Source organism: Lytechinus variegatus, chromosome 19 (genome assembly GCF_018143015.1).
Source record: "Lytechinus variegatus isolate NC3 chromosome 19, Lvar_3.0, whole genome shotgun sequence".
Taxonomy (NCBI): domain Eukaryota; kingdom Metazoa; phylum Echinodermata; class Echinoidea; order Temnopleuroida; family Toxopneustidae; genus Lytechinus; species Lytechinus variegatus.
Window position 1 is genome coordinate 1,545,069 of NC_054758.1, and position 14,524 is coordinate 1,559,592.

General features: G+C 37.7%; 1 protein-coding gene and 1 long non-coding RNA gene across 2 annotated transcripts; both read left to right on the top strand.

The window, feature by feature from the left end:
- The first annotated feature begins 2,158 nt into the window (after nt 1–2,158).
- LOC121406202 lies at nt 2,159–5,732 on the top strand. Its single transcript, XM_041597225.1, has one exon. It carries the CDS (start codon nt 3,123–3,125, stop codon nt 5,730–5,732), a length of 2,610 nt encoding a protein of 869 aa, XP_041453159.1. The 5' UTR covers nt 2,159–3,122.
- A 1,894-nt stretch (nt 5,733–7,626) lies between these two features.
- LOC121406370 lies at nt 7,627–9,068 on the top strand. Its single transcript, XR_005968781.1, has 2 exons — nt 7,627–8,266; nt 8,694–9,068. It is a non-coding gene; the product is annotated as an uncharacterized LOC121406370 (long non-coding RNA).
- Nucleotides 9,069–14,524: the final 5,456 nt, after the last annotated feature.

The following is a 14,524-nucleotide window of genomic DNA, read 5'->3' on the forward strand; positions in this document are numbered from 1 at the left end:
GCAAGCATTCGCACACTCACACAGACAGCACAGACATTCACACTCCAAACATGTCACCCCCAAGTGCAACTAACAACTAGTCTTAAATTTATCAAGTAGATATTTATGACATAATTTCCTAAACCGAGACAGGGTACTGCTATTTCTTATATCAGCAGGACACATATTCCATTCTTTAACACAATTTGTTGCAAATGATTTCAACGTAGCATTAATTCTAGCAAAGGGTTGGTGAATAAGATGTCTCTGACGTGTGTTACAATTATGAATCTTAGAATTAACCACAAAAGTTTCTTGTAAGAAAGAACAATGCAGGGATTGGTATTTATACATGAACATAACACAATTCAGCGAGACCATTTCATTAAGTGGTAACATATTCAACTGCAAAAAAAGTGGGGAACTTGGAGCCAGATAATTTGAATTTGTGACATATCTTATAGCTTTCTTTTGAAGAACTTGTAGTTTATGTACATGAGTCCTGTATGTATGTCCCCAAGCAATATTGCAATACATTAAATGTGGCACAATTAGAGCATTATATAAAGAAACCAATGTTCGTTGAGGTAAGAAATATCTTACTTTTGATATAACACCAACATTACGAGATACTTTAGAACATACATTATTAAGGTGATAATTCCATGACAAGTATTCATCAACTGTGACACCAAGAAATTGCACACTTGAGCTGAATTCAATTTGTCGACCACCAACTATTATTGGATCTATATTATCAATGATCCTCTTCCCCTTTGTTCTAAATAAAACACATTTTGTTTTACTTGTATTCAGTAACAGCTTATTACAACAAAACCAGGCAAAAACATGACAAATTTCAGTATTTACCTCCCGAATAAGACTTTGCAAATTCTTATGAGAAAGTAATAAACAGGTGTCATCAGCGTATGTTAATCTGAATCTGAATCTATAAAGAATATGTAAGCAATTTGGAAGAATTAACAATATCATTAATATAGATTAGGAAAAGCAACGGACCAAGAACCGATCCTTGCGGTACTCCAAATTTAATATTTCTATATTCTGAGCTGACACCGTTGATAACCACAAATTGGGACCGGTTTTCTAGATAGCTTTTAAACCAATTTAAAGCCATCCCACGAATGCCATAATATTCAAGCTTAATTAGGAGTATACTGTGATCAATGGTGTCAAAGGCTTTACTTAAATCAAGGAATGCACCAAGGCAAAATTTTCAATAATTCATAGCAGTGTGTAGGATCTTATTCAAAATTAGATAACCCTTTTGTTAAAGTCCATGTTTTGTTAAACTCTTTTGTTAAACTCCATGTACAGATGTGGACTGCATACCTTAGTAACTAAACTGTAGGCATGATAGGTTGCCAGGTATTTTAACAGGCTGGGTTGTCATAATAAGTAGACTATGGTTTAACAGGTGTATAGGATTACAGACTCTTTGTGTTTCATATTTCTGTTTGGTGTGCTGGCAAGAAAAGCCAAGCCAGCTCACTCTCACTTTTGATTTCGGAGAAGAAGGTCCAATTTGGGGTGTTTCCTAACCAAGGAAAAGGGCGTGTGCCACCCTACCCAGTGCAGGGAGGTTCCTTTCTACTCGATGCCGAATTGTAAGTAATGTTTGGTTCATACGTTTTAATATTAATACAATTCTTATGCTTAATATGGCATGTCTGTTTTCAGAAAGAAAGACAGATTTACATATATATATATTCTGCTCATTTTGTCACCAAATGACATCTTACTCCAGTCTTCAATGTGAATATAATTATCCTTACTAAAATGAACAAAGTTGTATTTTTCAAGTCTGTTAAAGTCAATTATATAATTGATCTACGATTCAGAGAGAAATAATTATATTACATTTCTCAAATGTTATGTATTTTCTTGACTATCAGAAAGCTCATGCTAATAGAAGCTTGTTATTCATTTACTTTGATAATAAATATGAAAGCTAATTTTGATAAGCTGATATCTTTGTGAATAGAATATTGTTAGGGCCTTTGCTGTTAAGTATTTGGTCTATTCCTATTTTAGACGGCTGTCAACCTAGGGTCAGCCCAGAGTCAATGTGGAGTCAATGTAGGTCAGGGTAGCACCTACCCTCTATGTCCAGGTCATGAGTCAAAATGCCATTCGAGGGGAATGACTCACTTCAGTCAGCCGAAGCTATTGTTTGTCGGACTCGACCGTAATTCTTCCAAGTTAGAGCTTCAACTCAACTCTTGTTCTTCGTTCTTCAAGGACACGTGTCTTCGCTGATGACGTCAGTCGTGTTCTTCGTCGTCGTCGTCGATCATCGGCATACTTGTTCCTCGTCATAATCGTCCAATCTTCGTAGTCGTCGTGGTTTGTCGATCTCTTCTGTTTTCGAACTCCGCATTTACCCGATTGAAGGTTTGATCAAGCAATCGATAAACTTTCCAAGATTTTCGGTAACATAATTTAAAGGCCTATTTCCAGATCAATCTCTTCCCATAAACTTGGGACAGTCAATGATGATTATACTCCTTCTCTATATGAAATGATTTATTGAATATCTGTTTGCAATTATACTTATGTTCTCAACGATTCAATGTAAACGACTTATTATATTTTGTGACATTAAATTGATCACTTCATTTATATCTTGAATATCCTTTGGTCTTTTATTCAGGGTGGTTAAGTAGCCTGTAGATTAATAAGTTAATTAGAGCAGTTTCGCTCGTGACATTTGGGGGCTTGTCCGGGAGATACTTAGCTGTAAAATTCCTAATTAAAGTCAAGGATTATTCATGTTGAAGGGAGGTACTTAGCTGTAAAATTCCTAGTTAAAGTCAAGGATTACTCATGTTGAAGGGAAATAGTTAACTGTAATATTCCTATAAATTTTCAAGGCTTATTGATGTTGGAATTAGCGAGTGTAACATGTATGTTCATGAGATGTGTTTATTTGTTTTGCCCTTCTGATTAGGTATTTCAGATCAGTGACATTTGTGACGGTTCGAGGAGACGGGAACTCTCGCACTGTGGTTGCAAGCTTCTGGCACAAGCAAGTGACATTGGGATATTGGTAAGAGAAGGCAAATTCTAAACAAAGAGTCTGTTAACCTAACATATCTATTTCTAACAGTTTAGGATCAACCATGGATTCAAATTTGTTTGAGTTTGGGAGAGAGTTAGGGTTTACAGGTCAAGACCTTTTGTCATTTGTAGAACAGAGAGAAAAAATAGCTCGAGATGAGCGACATGCAGCTAGGGAAGATAGGCAACAACAGCTAGAGTTACAAAAACAAGAGGGAATGTTATTAGATAAGAAACTTGAATTAGCTCGTATCCAGAGTAGTTCCGAAGTAGGAAGTAGTGACGGTGACCGTCGTTCTTTGGCCCCTTCCCCTAAACTCCCTCCTTTCACGGAAGGAAAGGATAGTATGGATGCGTATCTTAATAGATTTGAACGCTATGCTGAAAATCAGGGTTGGCCGCAGACTAGCTGGGCCATAAGTCTTAGTGCTTTACTTCGTGGTAAGTCATTAGATGTGTACTCAAGGTTGTCAGCTGATCAGGCAAAAGATTATGCAACACTGAAGGATGCTTTATTGAAGAGATTTGAACTCACGACAGATGATTTCCGTAAGAAGTTCAGATTTTCTAATCCCGAAGTAGGAGAGACTCCTAGTCAGTTTGTTGTAAGGTTGTCCCATTATTTAGATAAGTGGATAGAATTGTCTGAAGCTCAGCGCTCATATGATGGTATTGTACAATTACTTCTAATGCAGCAAGTCTTAGAGAAAGGAGGTCAAGCACTAGCGTTATTTCTAAAAGAAAGAAAACCAAAATCTGCAGATGAGATGGCAGGTCTGGCAGATACATTTGTTGAGGCACATGGGGGTCATTTTGGAGTACCTAAAAAGAATTCCCCCTTGAACCATAAGAGTAAACCTAAGGGTAATACTACGGTATCCAATGCGCCAATTGCTGAGAACAAGACTAAGGGTGAACAATCAGGCCATCGTAGGAAGGGTCCATGCTTTGTTTGCAACAAAATGGGTCATTTTGCGCAAGATTGTAATGTTAGACTCCAAGGCGCGAGTTTAGTTAGTTCTCCGAAGCCACCAATAGGTAAGCGTAGGAACCAAAAGAATCAGTTAAGAGAAACTCAAGATTTAGTAGGGAAACAGACATCAGGTAGTTGTCCCACTTGTAGTTCTTCTGGGTCTCAGGAAACTCAGATCACTGATAGTGTAGAGTTAGGAGAGTTCTTAGTGTCTTCTGCTGAGTATATTGAATCTCCTTCTAAAGAAATTCTAGAGATAGAAAGGCATAGGGAAGTCACTAGTATGTGTGCTAGTTGTAAGCGTCGTTGGCATGATAAGCTTCCAGTTAGGAATGGGAAACTTGAATCACATGATGTGAGCGTCCTTAGGGATACAGGTTGTTCAGGTGTAATCGTGAAGAAGTCACTGGTATTGCCAGAACAGTTTACTGGTCAGTCTAAGTGGTGTGTCTTAATTGACCAAACAATTAGGAAGTTCCCAATAGCTAGGGTCAACATTGATTCTCCTTGGTTTGTTGGCAAGGTAGAAGCTTTGTGCGTAGAGACGCCTGTATTTGACGTAGTTCTTGGTGAAATTGACAATGTGAGACCAGCGAAGGATCCGATTCCAGATTGGAAACCTGGTCAACCATGCAAGTCGCATGACCATGTGAACATGGCAGTTCAGACTCGAGCTCAGGTTCGTGAAGCTCAGCGGCCACGGCCGACTTTGAAGGTTCCGTCAGCCATACCTGATGTTTCTTCAGAAGACATCAAAGAGGCTCAGATGGCTGACCCAACGCTAAAGAAAGCGATGGAGTATGCCAGTTTGAATAGTAGAGATCGTAAAGATAGTGAAATTTCAGGACATAGTTCATATTTTGTCTTTGATGGTGGATTGTTACACAGGGTTTTTCAACCAAAGTCTGTGCTTAGTGGTAATGAAGTTAGGCAGTTAGTTGTTCCTAAACCTTATAGGCAAGCTGTGTTGAAGTTAGCTCATGAGAGTATAATGGGGGGTCACCAAGGTGTAAAGAAAGTAACTGATAAGGTTTTAGCTAATTTCTATTGGCCTGGAGTCCAAGCAGATATTACTCGGTATTGTAGGTCTTGCGATATCTGTCAGCGAACAGTCCCCAAGGGCAGAATTTCTAAGGTCCCTCTAGGCAAGATGCCTGTGATAGATGTTCCTTTTCTTAGAGTAGCTGTCGATTTGGTAGGCCCAATTAAACCAGTAACTGCTAGAAAGAACATGTATATTCTCACGATAGTAGATTATGCAACCCGCTATCCTGAGGCGGTTGCGTTGGCAAACATTGAGACTAGTACAGTAGCTGAAGCTATGGTAGAGGTCTTTTGTAGAGTTGGGGTTCCCCAAGAGATTCTATCGGATCGTGGTACCCAATTTACCTCGGAGATGATGCGAGATGTAGGGAGGTTATTGTCGATTCGACAATTAACAACCACACCCTACCACCCCGCTTGTAACGGGTTAGTTGAGAGGTTTAATCAAACACTTAAGCAGATCTTGAAGAGAGTATGTGCAGACCGTCCAAGTGATTGGGACCGGTATTTGGCTCCTGTTCTGTTTGCGTACAGATCAGCCCCCAGGCTTCACTTGGCTTCTCGCCTTTCGAACTCTTATATGGTAGACAGGTTCGAGGTCCTCTTGAGATACTTAAGGAACTTTGGAGTGGTCAGGCAAATGATTCTGAATTGAAGACTACATATCAGTACATTGTTGATCTTAAGGATAGGCTTGAGAGTACCATGGAAGTAGCACAGGAAGAGTTAAGTAAGTCAACCTCGCGAAATATGAGATACTATAATGCCAAGAGTAGGGTTAGGAAGTTTGTTGCCGGAGATAAGGTTCTGCTTCTCCTTCCATCAGATCACAACAAATTGCTATTACAATGGAAGGGTCCTTTCAAGGTAGTCCATAAATTGAGTGATCTTGATTATCGTCTCGACATGAACGGAAAGGTGAAAACCTTTCATGCTAATCTCTTAAAGAGATACATTGACCGGGCAGAAAGGCCCTATGTTCCTTCGTCTGTTGACAAGTCTGAGGAAGATATCACTTCTGCTGGAGCTTTAGAGGTAGTTGTTGGAGCTTCAGTTATAGATGGGTATGAGGATAGCATTCAAGAGACTCCCTCTATCCCTAGTAGTATAAGGATAGGTGTCCCAGTGTTAGAAGCACAGGAAACCATTGATGATGTTGAACTTGGTTCTGATTTGTCGACTCAACAGAGAAACGAAGTTAGTTCTCTACTTGAGGATTTTCCGGATGTGATGACTGATGTGCCAGGTAAAACCCTTTTAGGCAATCATTCTATCCGTTTGACTTCTGCTGATCCCATTCGACAAAGACCATATCCCGTCCCACATGCACTGCGTTCTGTGATACAGGATGAGACAGAGAAGATGGTCAAAATGGGAGTGATAGAGAAGTCAAATTCTCCTTACTCGTCCCCAATAGTCATAGTAAAGAAATCAGATGGCAGCAATCGTTTCTGTATAGATTTCCGTAGACTGAATCGCATCACAATATTTGATGCAGAACCTTTGCCAAGTGCAGATGAAATCTTTGCTAGTCTTTCTGGATCTTGTTACTTTTCTAAGGTGGACTTAAGCAAAGGTTACTGGCAAATCCCTTTGTCAGAAGATGCCAAAGCCAAGACAGCTTTTCAGAGTCCAAGTGGATTGTTCCAGTTTCGTGTCATGCCGTTTGGTTTGGTCAATGCACCTGCCACTTTTAGCAGGGTCATGAGGTCTTTGTTGGCAGACATGAAGCACGTCACCAATTATCTGGATGACATTCTCATTCATACTTCGACTTGGTCAGAACACATATCTACCTTGTATGAGCTTTTGGGAAGATTGCGAGCAGCAGGGCTCACTGCTCGACCCAGCAAGTGCCAACTCGGTTGCACAAAGGTAGAATTCTTAGGCCATATTGTCCAAGCAGGTAAGATCCAACCCATGTTGGATAAGGTAGAGAAGATCCGTGATGCTAAGAAGCCTGAAACTAAGAAGCAGCTTCGTGCATTCATCGGATTAGCCAGCTATTACCGGCGCTTTATCCCAAATTTTGCGTCGAAAGCATCGCGTCTGACAGACAAGACAAGGAATCGGGAGCCTAACCAGTTGAAATGGACTGCTGAAGAGGAGGCAGCCTTCAAAGTTTTGAAGGAAAGTCTCACCCAGAGCCCCATCCTTTGTCTGCCTGATGTTCAGAAGAAGTTCATTTTAAGAACGGATGCATCTTCTACTGGGCTTGGTGCTGTACTCCTTCAGGAGCATGATGGAGAGAAACAGCCTGTTGCTTATGCAAGTCGCAAGCTTCTTCCGCGTGAACAAGCCTACTCGACTATTGAGCGTGAATGTCTCGGATTGGTATGGGGAATAAGTAAATTCCGTGTTTACCTTGAAGGTACAGATTTTGTCCTTGAAACAGACCACAAACCACTTCTATACCTCAATCGAGCAAAATGTATCAACAGTAGGGTAATGAGGTGGGCCCTTTCCCTCCAGCCATTTCGCTACCGCATTGAGGCAATTCGCGGCTCCGAGAACGTAGGAGCAGACTTTGTAAGTAGGTTGTAAAAAAAAAATGCACCAAAACATTGAAATGCATGCAATTTATAAGATTGAAAATTGTATTGCAGAAATAAAATGATTTAATTTGATTTAAATTTGGAAAACATTTAAGTCGAATCTTTATACACCTATACAAATGGAGTAAATTACTGTAGGTGCTATATAGTGAGCATAGTAATATTTCACATTTATCATGCAAATCATATATTTTTACTTTGAATAAGATTTAACTCGTTTTTGGAAGAAAATCAGAGCATTTTCATGAAATTGGGGAGCAATTGTAGGATCTTATTCAAAATTAGATAACCCTTTTGTTAAAGTCCATGTTTTGTTAAACTCTTTTGTTAAACTCCATGTACAGATGTGGACTGCATACCTTAGTAACTAAACTGTAGGCATGATAGGTTGCCAGGTATTTTAACAGGCTGGGTTGTCATAATAAGTAGACTATGGTTTAACAGGTGTATAGGATTACAGACTCTTTGTGTTTCATATTTCTGTTTGGTGTGCTGGCAAGAAAAGCCAAGCCAGCTCACTCTCACTTTTGATTTCGGAGAAGAAGGTCCAATTTGGGGTGTTTCCTAACCAAGGAAAAGGGCGTGTGCCACCCTACCCAGTGCAGGGAGGTTCCTTTCTACTCGATGCCGAATTGTAAGTAATGTTTGGTTCATACGTTTTAATATTAATACAATTCTTATGCTTAATATGGCATGTCTGTTTTCAGAAAGAAAGACAGATTTACATATATATATATTCTGCTCATTTTGTCACCAAATGACATCTTACTCCAGTCTTCAATGTGAATATAATTATCCTTACTAAAATGAACAAAGTTGTATTTTTCAAGTCTGTTAAAGTCAATTATATAATTGATCTACGATTCAGAGAGAAATAATTATATTACATTTCTCAAATGTTATGTATTTTCTTGACTATCAGAAAGCTCATGCTAATAGAAGCTTGTTATTCATTTACTTTGATAATAAATATGAAAGCTAATTTTGATAAGCTGATATCTTTGTGAATAGAATATTGTTAGGGCCTTTGCTGTTAAGTATTTGGTCTATTCCTATTTTAGACGGCTGTCAACCTAGGGTCAGCCCAGAGTCAATGTGGAGTCAATGTAGGTCAGGGTAGCACCTACCCTCTATGTCCAGGTCATGAGTCAAAATGTCATTCGAGGGGAATGACTCACTTCAGTCAGCCGAAGCTATTGTTTGTCGGACTCGACCGTAATTCTTCCAAGTTAGAGCTTCAACTCAACTCTTGTTCTTCGTTCTTCAAGGACACGTGTCTTCGCTGATGACGTCAGTCGTGTTCTTCGTCGTCGTCGTCGATCATCGGCATACTTGTTCCTCGTCATAATCGTCCAATCTTCGTAGTCGTCGTGGTTTGTCGATCTCTTCTGTTTTCGAACTCCGCATTTACCCGATTGAAGGTTTGATCAAGCAATCGATAAACTTTCCAAGATTTTCGGTAACATAATTTAAAGGCCTATTTCCAGATCAATCTCTTCCCATAAACTTGGGACAGTCAATGATGATTATACTCCTTCTCTATATGAAATGATTTATTGAATATCTGTTTGCAATTATACTTATGTTCTCAACGATTCAATGTAAACGACTAATTATATTTTGTGACATTAAATTGATCACTTCATTTATATCTTGAATATCCTTTGGTCTTTTATTCAGGGTGGTTAAGTAGCCTGTAGATTAATAAGTTAATTAGAGCAGTTTCGCTCGTGACACAGTGATAATTGTGTTAACCAAGTTTAATACACCCATACTAGTAGAGCAAATTTTCCTGAAGCCAAATTGATGCGGTGTCATAATATCATGATAAAGCAAATAATCGTTTAATTGTACATCGTTTTTGTACATTATTTTCTCTAAGATCTTTGAGAAGATTGGCAACAAAGCAATTGGTCTATAATTTTCAATGCATTTACGATCACTCTTTTTGTAGACAGGAACGATTTTAGCAATTTTTAACTTAATGGGAACAATACCTTGAGATATTGACTTATTGAAAACATGACACAGTGGTTCAGCAATGACATGAATGCAATCTTTGATAACTTTAGGAGAAATGTCATCTGAACCACTTGATTTAGAAGCCTTCAATGAAGACAACAGCCTTGTGATTTCATGAACTGATGTTGGTCTAAAAATAGAGATGATGAATAATTTTGCCTTGGCATGTAATCTTCGAAAGATGTTTGGGCTTCTGGAATTTCTTTATTGATATTTTCAGGCAAATTGATAAAAAATTATTAAAATACTCAACTTTCTGCAGATCTGTAGTGAGTAAATTTTCTCCATGATACATTTCATCTGGTATAAGATCCCTTTTCCCTCTTCCAAGCAGCTCTTTTATGTGAGTCCAAGTCTTCCTAATATCCTTCTGTGTATTTTTAAAAACATTGTCATAATAATCTTTTTTGCTATTCTGAACTAGATTCGTCAAAGCATTCCTATAAGCAAGATACTTTTTTTATTATCATTTTTACATTTAATGTACCTACAATATAACTTATAAAGTAATCCACGGTTTTCTACATATACGTTTCTTATTCAGTTTAACAATGGGGAAATGAATATCATACAACCGAGAAAAGATGGACAAAGAATAATTATAAGACTCATCTGCATTTGTCAAAGTAAAATAATACAATAACCAATCAAAAGTATAGAGATCTTGTCTAAAACTTTCTATTTTATTCTTTGTAATCAAACGCTTGTAGACCTCACTACTCGTTTTGACAGAGATAACAGCCGGCTCTTAATTGATGCTGGATATTAGCATATGATCAGACAAGTCTGAGCAAAAAATACCACTTTCAAAAGCATCTCGCACACAATTTGTGAATATATTATCTATCAGTGTTGAAGAAGAAGGAGTAATACGTGTAGGTTTTGTAATAAGACTAAAAAAGCCAAATGATGTAAAGAGATCAACAAAATCTTTTACTCGATCATCAGAGTCATAATGCAACAAATTAGTATTAAAGTAGCTCATATTATAAGTATTATTATTTTCGCTACTCAGAGCTTGCAAGTCCTGTTCAAAGTCAATAACAAATGACCTCACTCACATCATTGTCAGGTGCTCGATATGTTCATCCAACTACAGTCTTAACATTATTTAAAACAAATTCTATGTATATAGATTCGTAGCCCAAAGTTACTCTTAGAAGATCATCACGAATTGTATATTCAAGACCCTCTCTAATATAGAGAGCAACACCACCCCCTCTTTTATTCTATTGTTCTCTGCAAGGAATTTCCTTTTTATTTTCTTAAACAGGGGCGGGGGATGTCAGCGGCGTAACGAGTCTAGAGGTTAATTGAAAAACACAGTGAGCAAAGCGAGTGAGCTAAAAAGTTGCACATTTTACTATAAAAATTAAATTTTGTTATAGATTTTGACATACATAAAAATATGCATATATTTCACCTGTGTTTTCGTTTATTTGCTTTCTTTTCTGGTGACGTTTATGAAGGGAGAAGGGGAGGGGGGTCTACGGTCATAAGCACCGACGGGGGCGCTAGAGTATTGCGTTTTAAGTAACTCTACAAGAATATGCACTAAAGTAGGCCCAAATTAAAGGACAATATCACTGTGCTCGATAAGCAGGAGCATACATTTTTTGAAAAAAAAAACGGCCCACTTTTTTCCCTTTTATAAACTCTTTTGAATTTAAATTCTCATTTCTTTTATGTTTTGGTTTATTTTACGTCATACACCTAGATGAAGAACACTAGCAATAATGAAGTGACATTCAACACGGCGGTAAAATAAACGGGACACATTCCAAGTGCTCAATTTGTTGCGGCGAAGGGTTAAAATTTAAGAGCTAACCTCATGTAAACATAAATATGAACATTTTGATTGTAATCATGTCCTTATTTCAAAGAAAAGCAGCATACAAATAAAAAAGTGAAACATGAATAAGTAACAAGCGAAACAGGTCCATGAACCTATACTGGTTCAAGACAGGTTGGAATGTACATAAAAAGTAAATTATAAACAAAAAGCAATCATAGATGAAGGAGGAGGTTTTGATCCTGTTTCTAACAATTTCTCAAAAAAATGTTGAATTAAAATGGTGTTTTACAAACCAATAACCAAAAAATTCCGAGAAAAAAACGATGGTCGTTATGTGTATATAGGACAATTAATACTACCATTATGATCATGATCATAATGTACTTCTTCCTTATCATCATGATCATACTTGTCAATATTTTAATATACTTTGACGGTGGGGATGATAATACATCCCATCTCACATGAATTATTATGGGATACATGCCCCTTCCGCCCATTTGACATCCATGCACATGGACGCCCTCCAAAGCGCTGAAAGGGTCCTATCAACACATTTTTTTCTTTTCTTTAGATTCAATAACTTCCTCTTCTTTATTTTTAGTGTGTATCCGTCCTCATCATCATGATCATACTTGTCAATATTTTAACAGAATTTGACGATGGGGATGATAATACATCCCACCCCAACTTAAGTATTGGGGGATACATGCCCCATCCGCCCGATCGACACCCATGCACATGGACGCTCTATGAAACCCTGAAAGGGTCTTAATAAAACAATTTAAAACTGATTCAAAATGTTTTGGTCCTCTTCTTTAGATTCAATAACTACCTCTTTGTCATTCATATTACGCCTTGTATATTGAGATCAGTTTTTCAACAACTCCGTACTTAAATTTTCTTCCAATAATATCATATGAAAGGAGGTTTGTATGGATTTTCTATCTCTTTACTTCACCATGTTCACTCTACTTGCCCCCTTTACAATAATTTAGCGGACACCATTGCAACTTAATAGGCTTATGCCATCAAACACGTTTAAATTAATGGAAATATTCAGGGAAAAACAAATATAACTAATATATATTCCAGTAAATTACCCTTTTTATCAAATTAACGAAGTGGTCGTCATTTCAACCAAAAAGTATTTTTTGTCGTACGTGTCACTGTACTACTCCCGTAATTATTTATTGTTTATTTAATAAGGGGTAGCCCATTCAACAACAGTTGATCTCCCATGGGGCCCCTATACACAAGAATACAATAGTAAAAAATATTTACGGATGAAAACTCCTTACATACAAAATAACATAACATATTCAAACAATCTAATAAAAGCCAAATTGCGAAGACATCAATAATAAGCATCTCAAAATTAGAGCGATTATTTCAACGGTATACATTCAAATACATAAATTTAACAAAGTAGCAAGTGCCAGCGTAAACCTTAGTTGTCGATCGACCTAAGATGTTTTTTTTTAGTCATATTCAAATGAATTTAAAGATGACGATTCCCTCATTCTGATATTTTCACCCCCCCCCCCTCCGAGTCCGCGATTATTCCTTGATGATGTGTTTTCCCTCACCCCGCGCACAGTGGGCCAGAATGAGTTAAAAGTGCGCCAAAATTATATTCCATGTTATATTTTTACTTTAACATGTTGATTAAGGGTAATTCTGGACGTAGAATCGACTGAACATAATTTAAAGCCGATATGACGTCAATATTTGATACCATATTTTGATTGGCTACTTAAAACCTATCTGTGAAAGACAATCTACGCTTAACAAATTGTGCAGTATATTAACCAAAGTGATGTTGGTTTATGCTTCTCACATGCCTAAAAAGTGTGTATGAGATCCTGAAAATAATTTTATGGCATCAAAATGATCATTAGATTAAAAAAATGCTTAAAAATCTGACAAATATTAACCGTGCTTTATCAAGCGGTGTAGACTTGGGTAAAACGCAGAGCATACACCACGAATGTTTTAATATGAGGAGGGTTTTTGGCTGAAATTATTCTACAAGTAACTTTATTCTCCGGAAGGGGGCGGGTAGCCCTTATATGCGTTATCAACCTTTATTTTGTTTGCATTATGCCCGGAATTCATGTCATTTTCATGGAATGGAAGGGGAATCGTCCTCGCCGTGCAAAAATGAACGGCAATGTACACCCCACACGGTGCGCTGCGATGACTGCGCGGTATAAAAATGACCGTTTTTAACAGGTTTTGGGGGTGTTGTGTCAAGTAAAATCGGCTCTAACATGAAAACGAGCCAAAACGGGCAGCTAAATTTGGTATCAACTTAAAGCTTAGACATTTGGCAAAATGATGATAGAATTGAAACGGAAATCCAAACGTTTCTAATGTAAATGCAAAAAAAAACATGGATTATCAGCCCATTTCGAGGAATAATTATCCTATAAATTTCCCGAAATGTGTCTTTTATCTACTTTGAATCCTTTCAAACGAAAAAAGAATATATCAGGATTATGTGGGTGCCAGATTCCTACACGAAAAACCTCCTTTGAAATGAATTGTTTTTCAACTAAGTTGTCATATACGCGCCATTTCTCAAAATGTCACATTTTACGATATGAGGTAGGAAATTAACTATTCCCGAATTAAATATTTTGCTGAAGTGTCCTTCAAAGTTTTGTCTTTCAGCTGGGCATGACAAAAATTAAATTTATGAAATTGCCCAAAATGACTTTTGGCGCACTTTTGCTTCACCCCGGCCCACTGTGCGGTGGTTTAATACCGATGACGTGATGTGGCGCAATAACCGACGGGGTAATTGCCTGGGGTTACACTTCGTATTTCCGAAGGTTCTTTATTCTGAAGGTTCGTAATTCCGAAACACGGAAATTGCGTATACCTCGATGTTCGTTAATCCAAAAACGAAAAAGGGTTCGTTAATCCGAACATTTCTGGCGTAATTCCGAAGGTTCGTCAAACCGAAAACGAAATGAGGTTCGTAATTCCGAAGGTTCGTTTGTCCGAAAACGAAATGAACAAAGAACGTCATTTCGTTTTCGGATAAACGAATCTTCGGAACAACGAACC

Coding starts and splice junctions, on each gene's coding strand:
- LOC121406202 (XM_041597225.1), top strand. CDS start 3,123: ATGGATTCAAATTTGTTTGAGTTTGGGAGAGAGTTAGGGTTTACAGGT.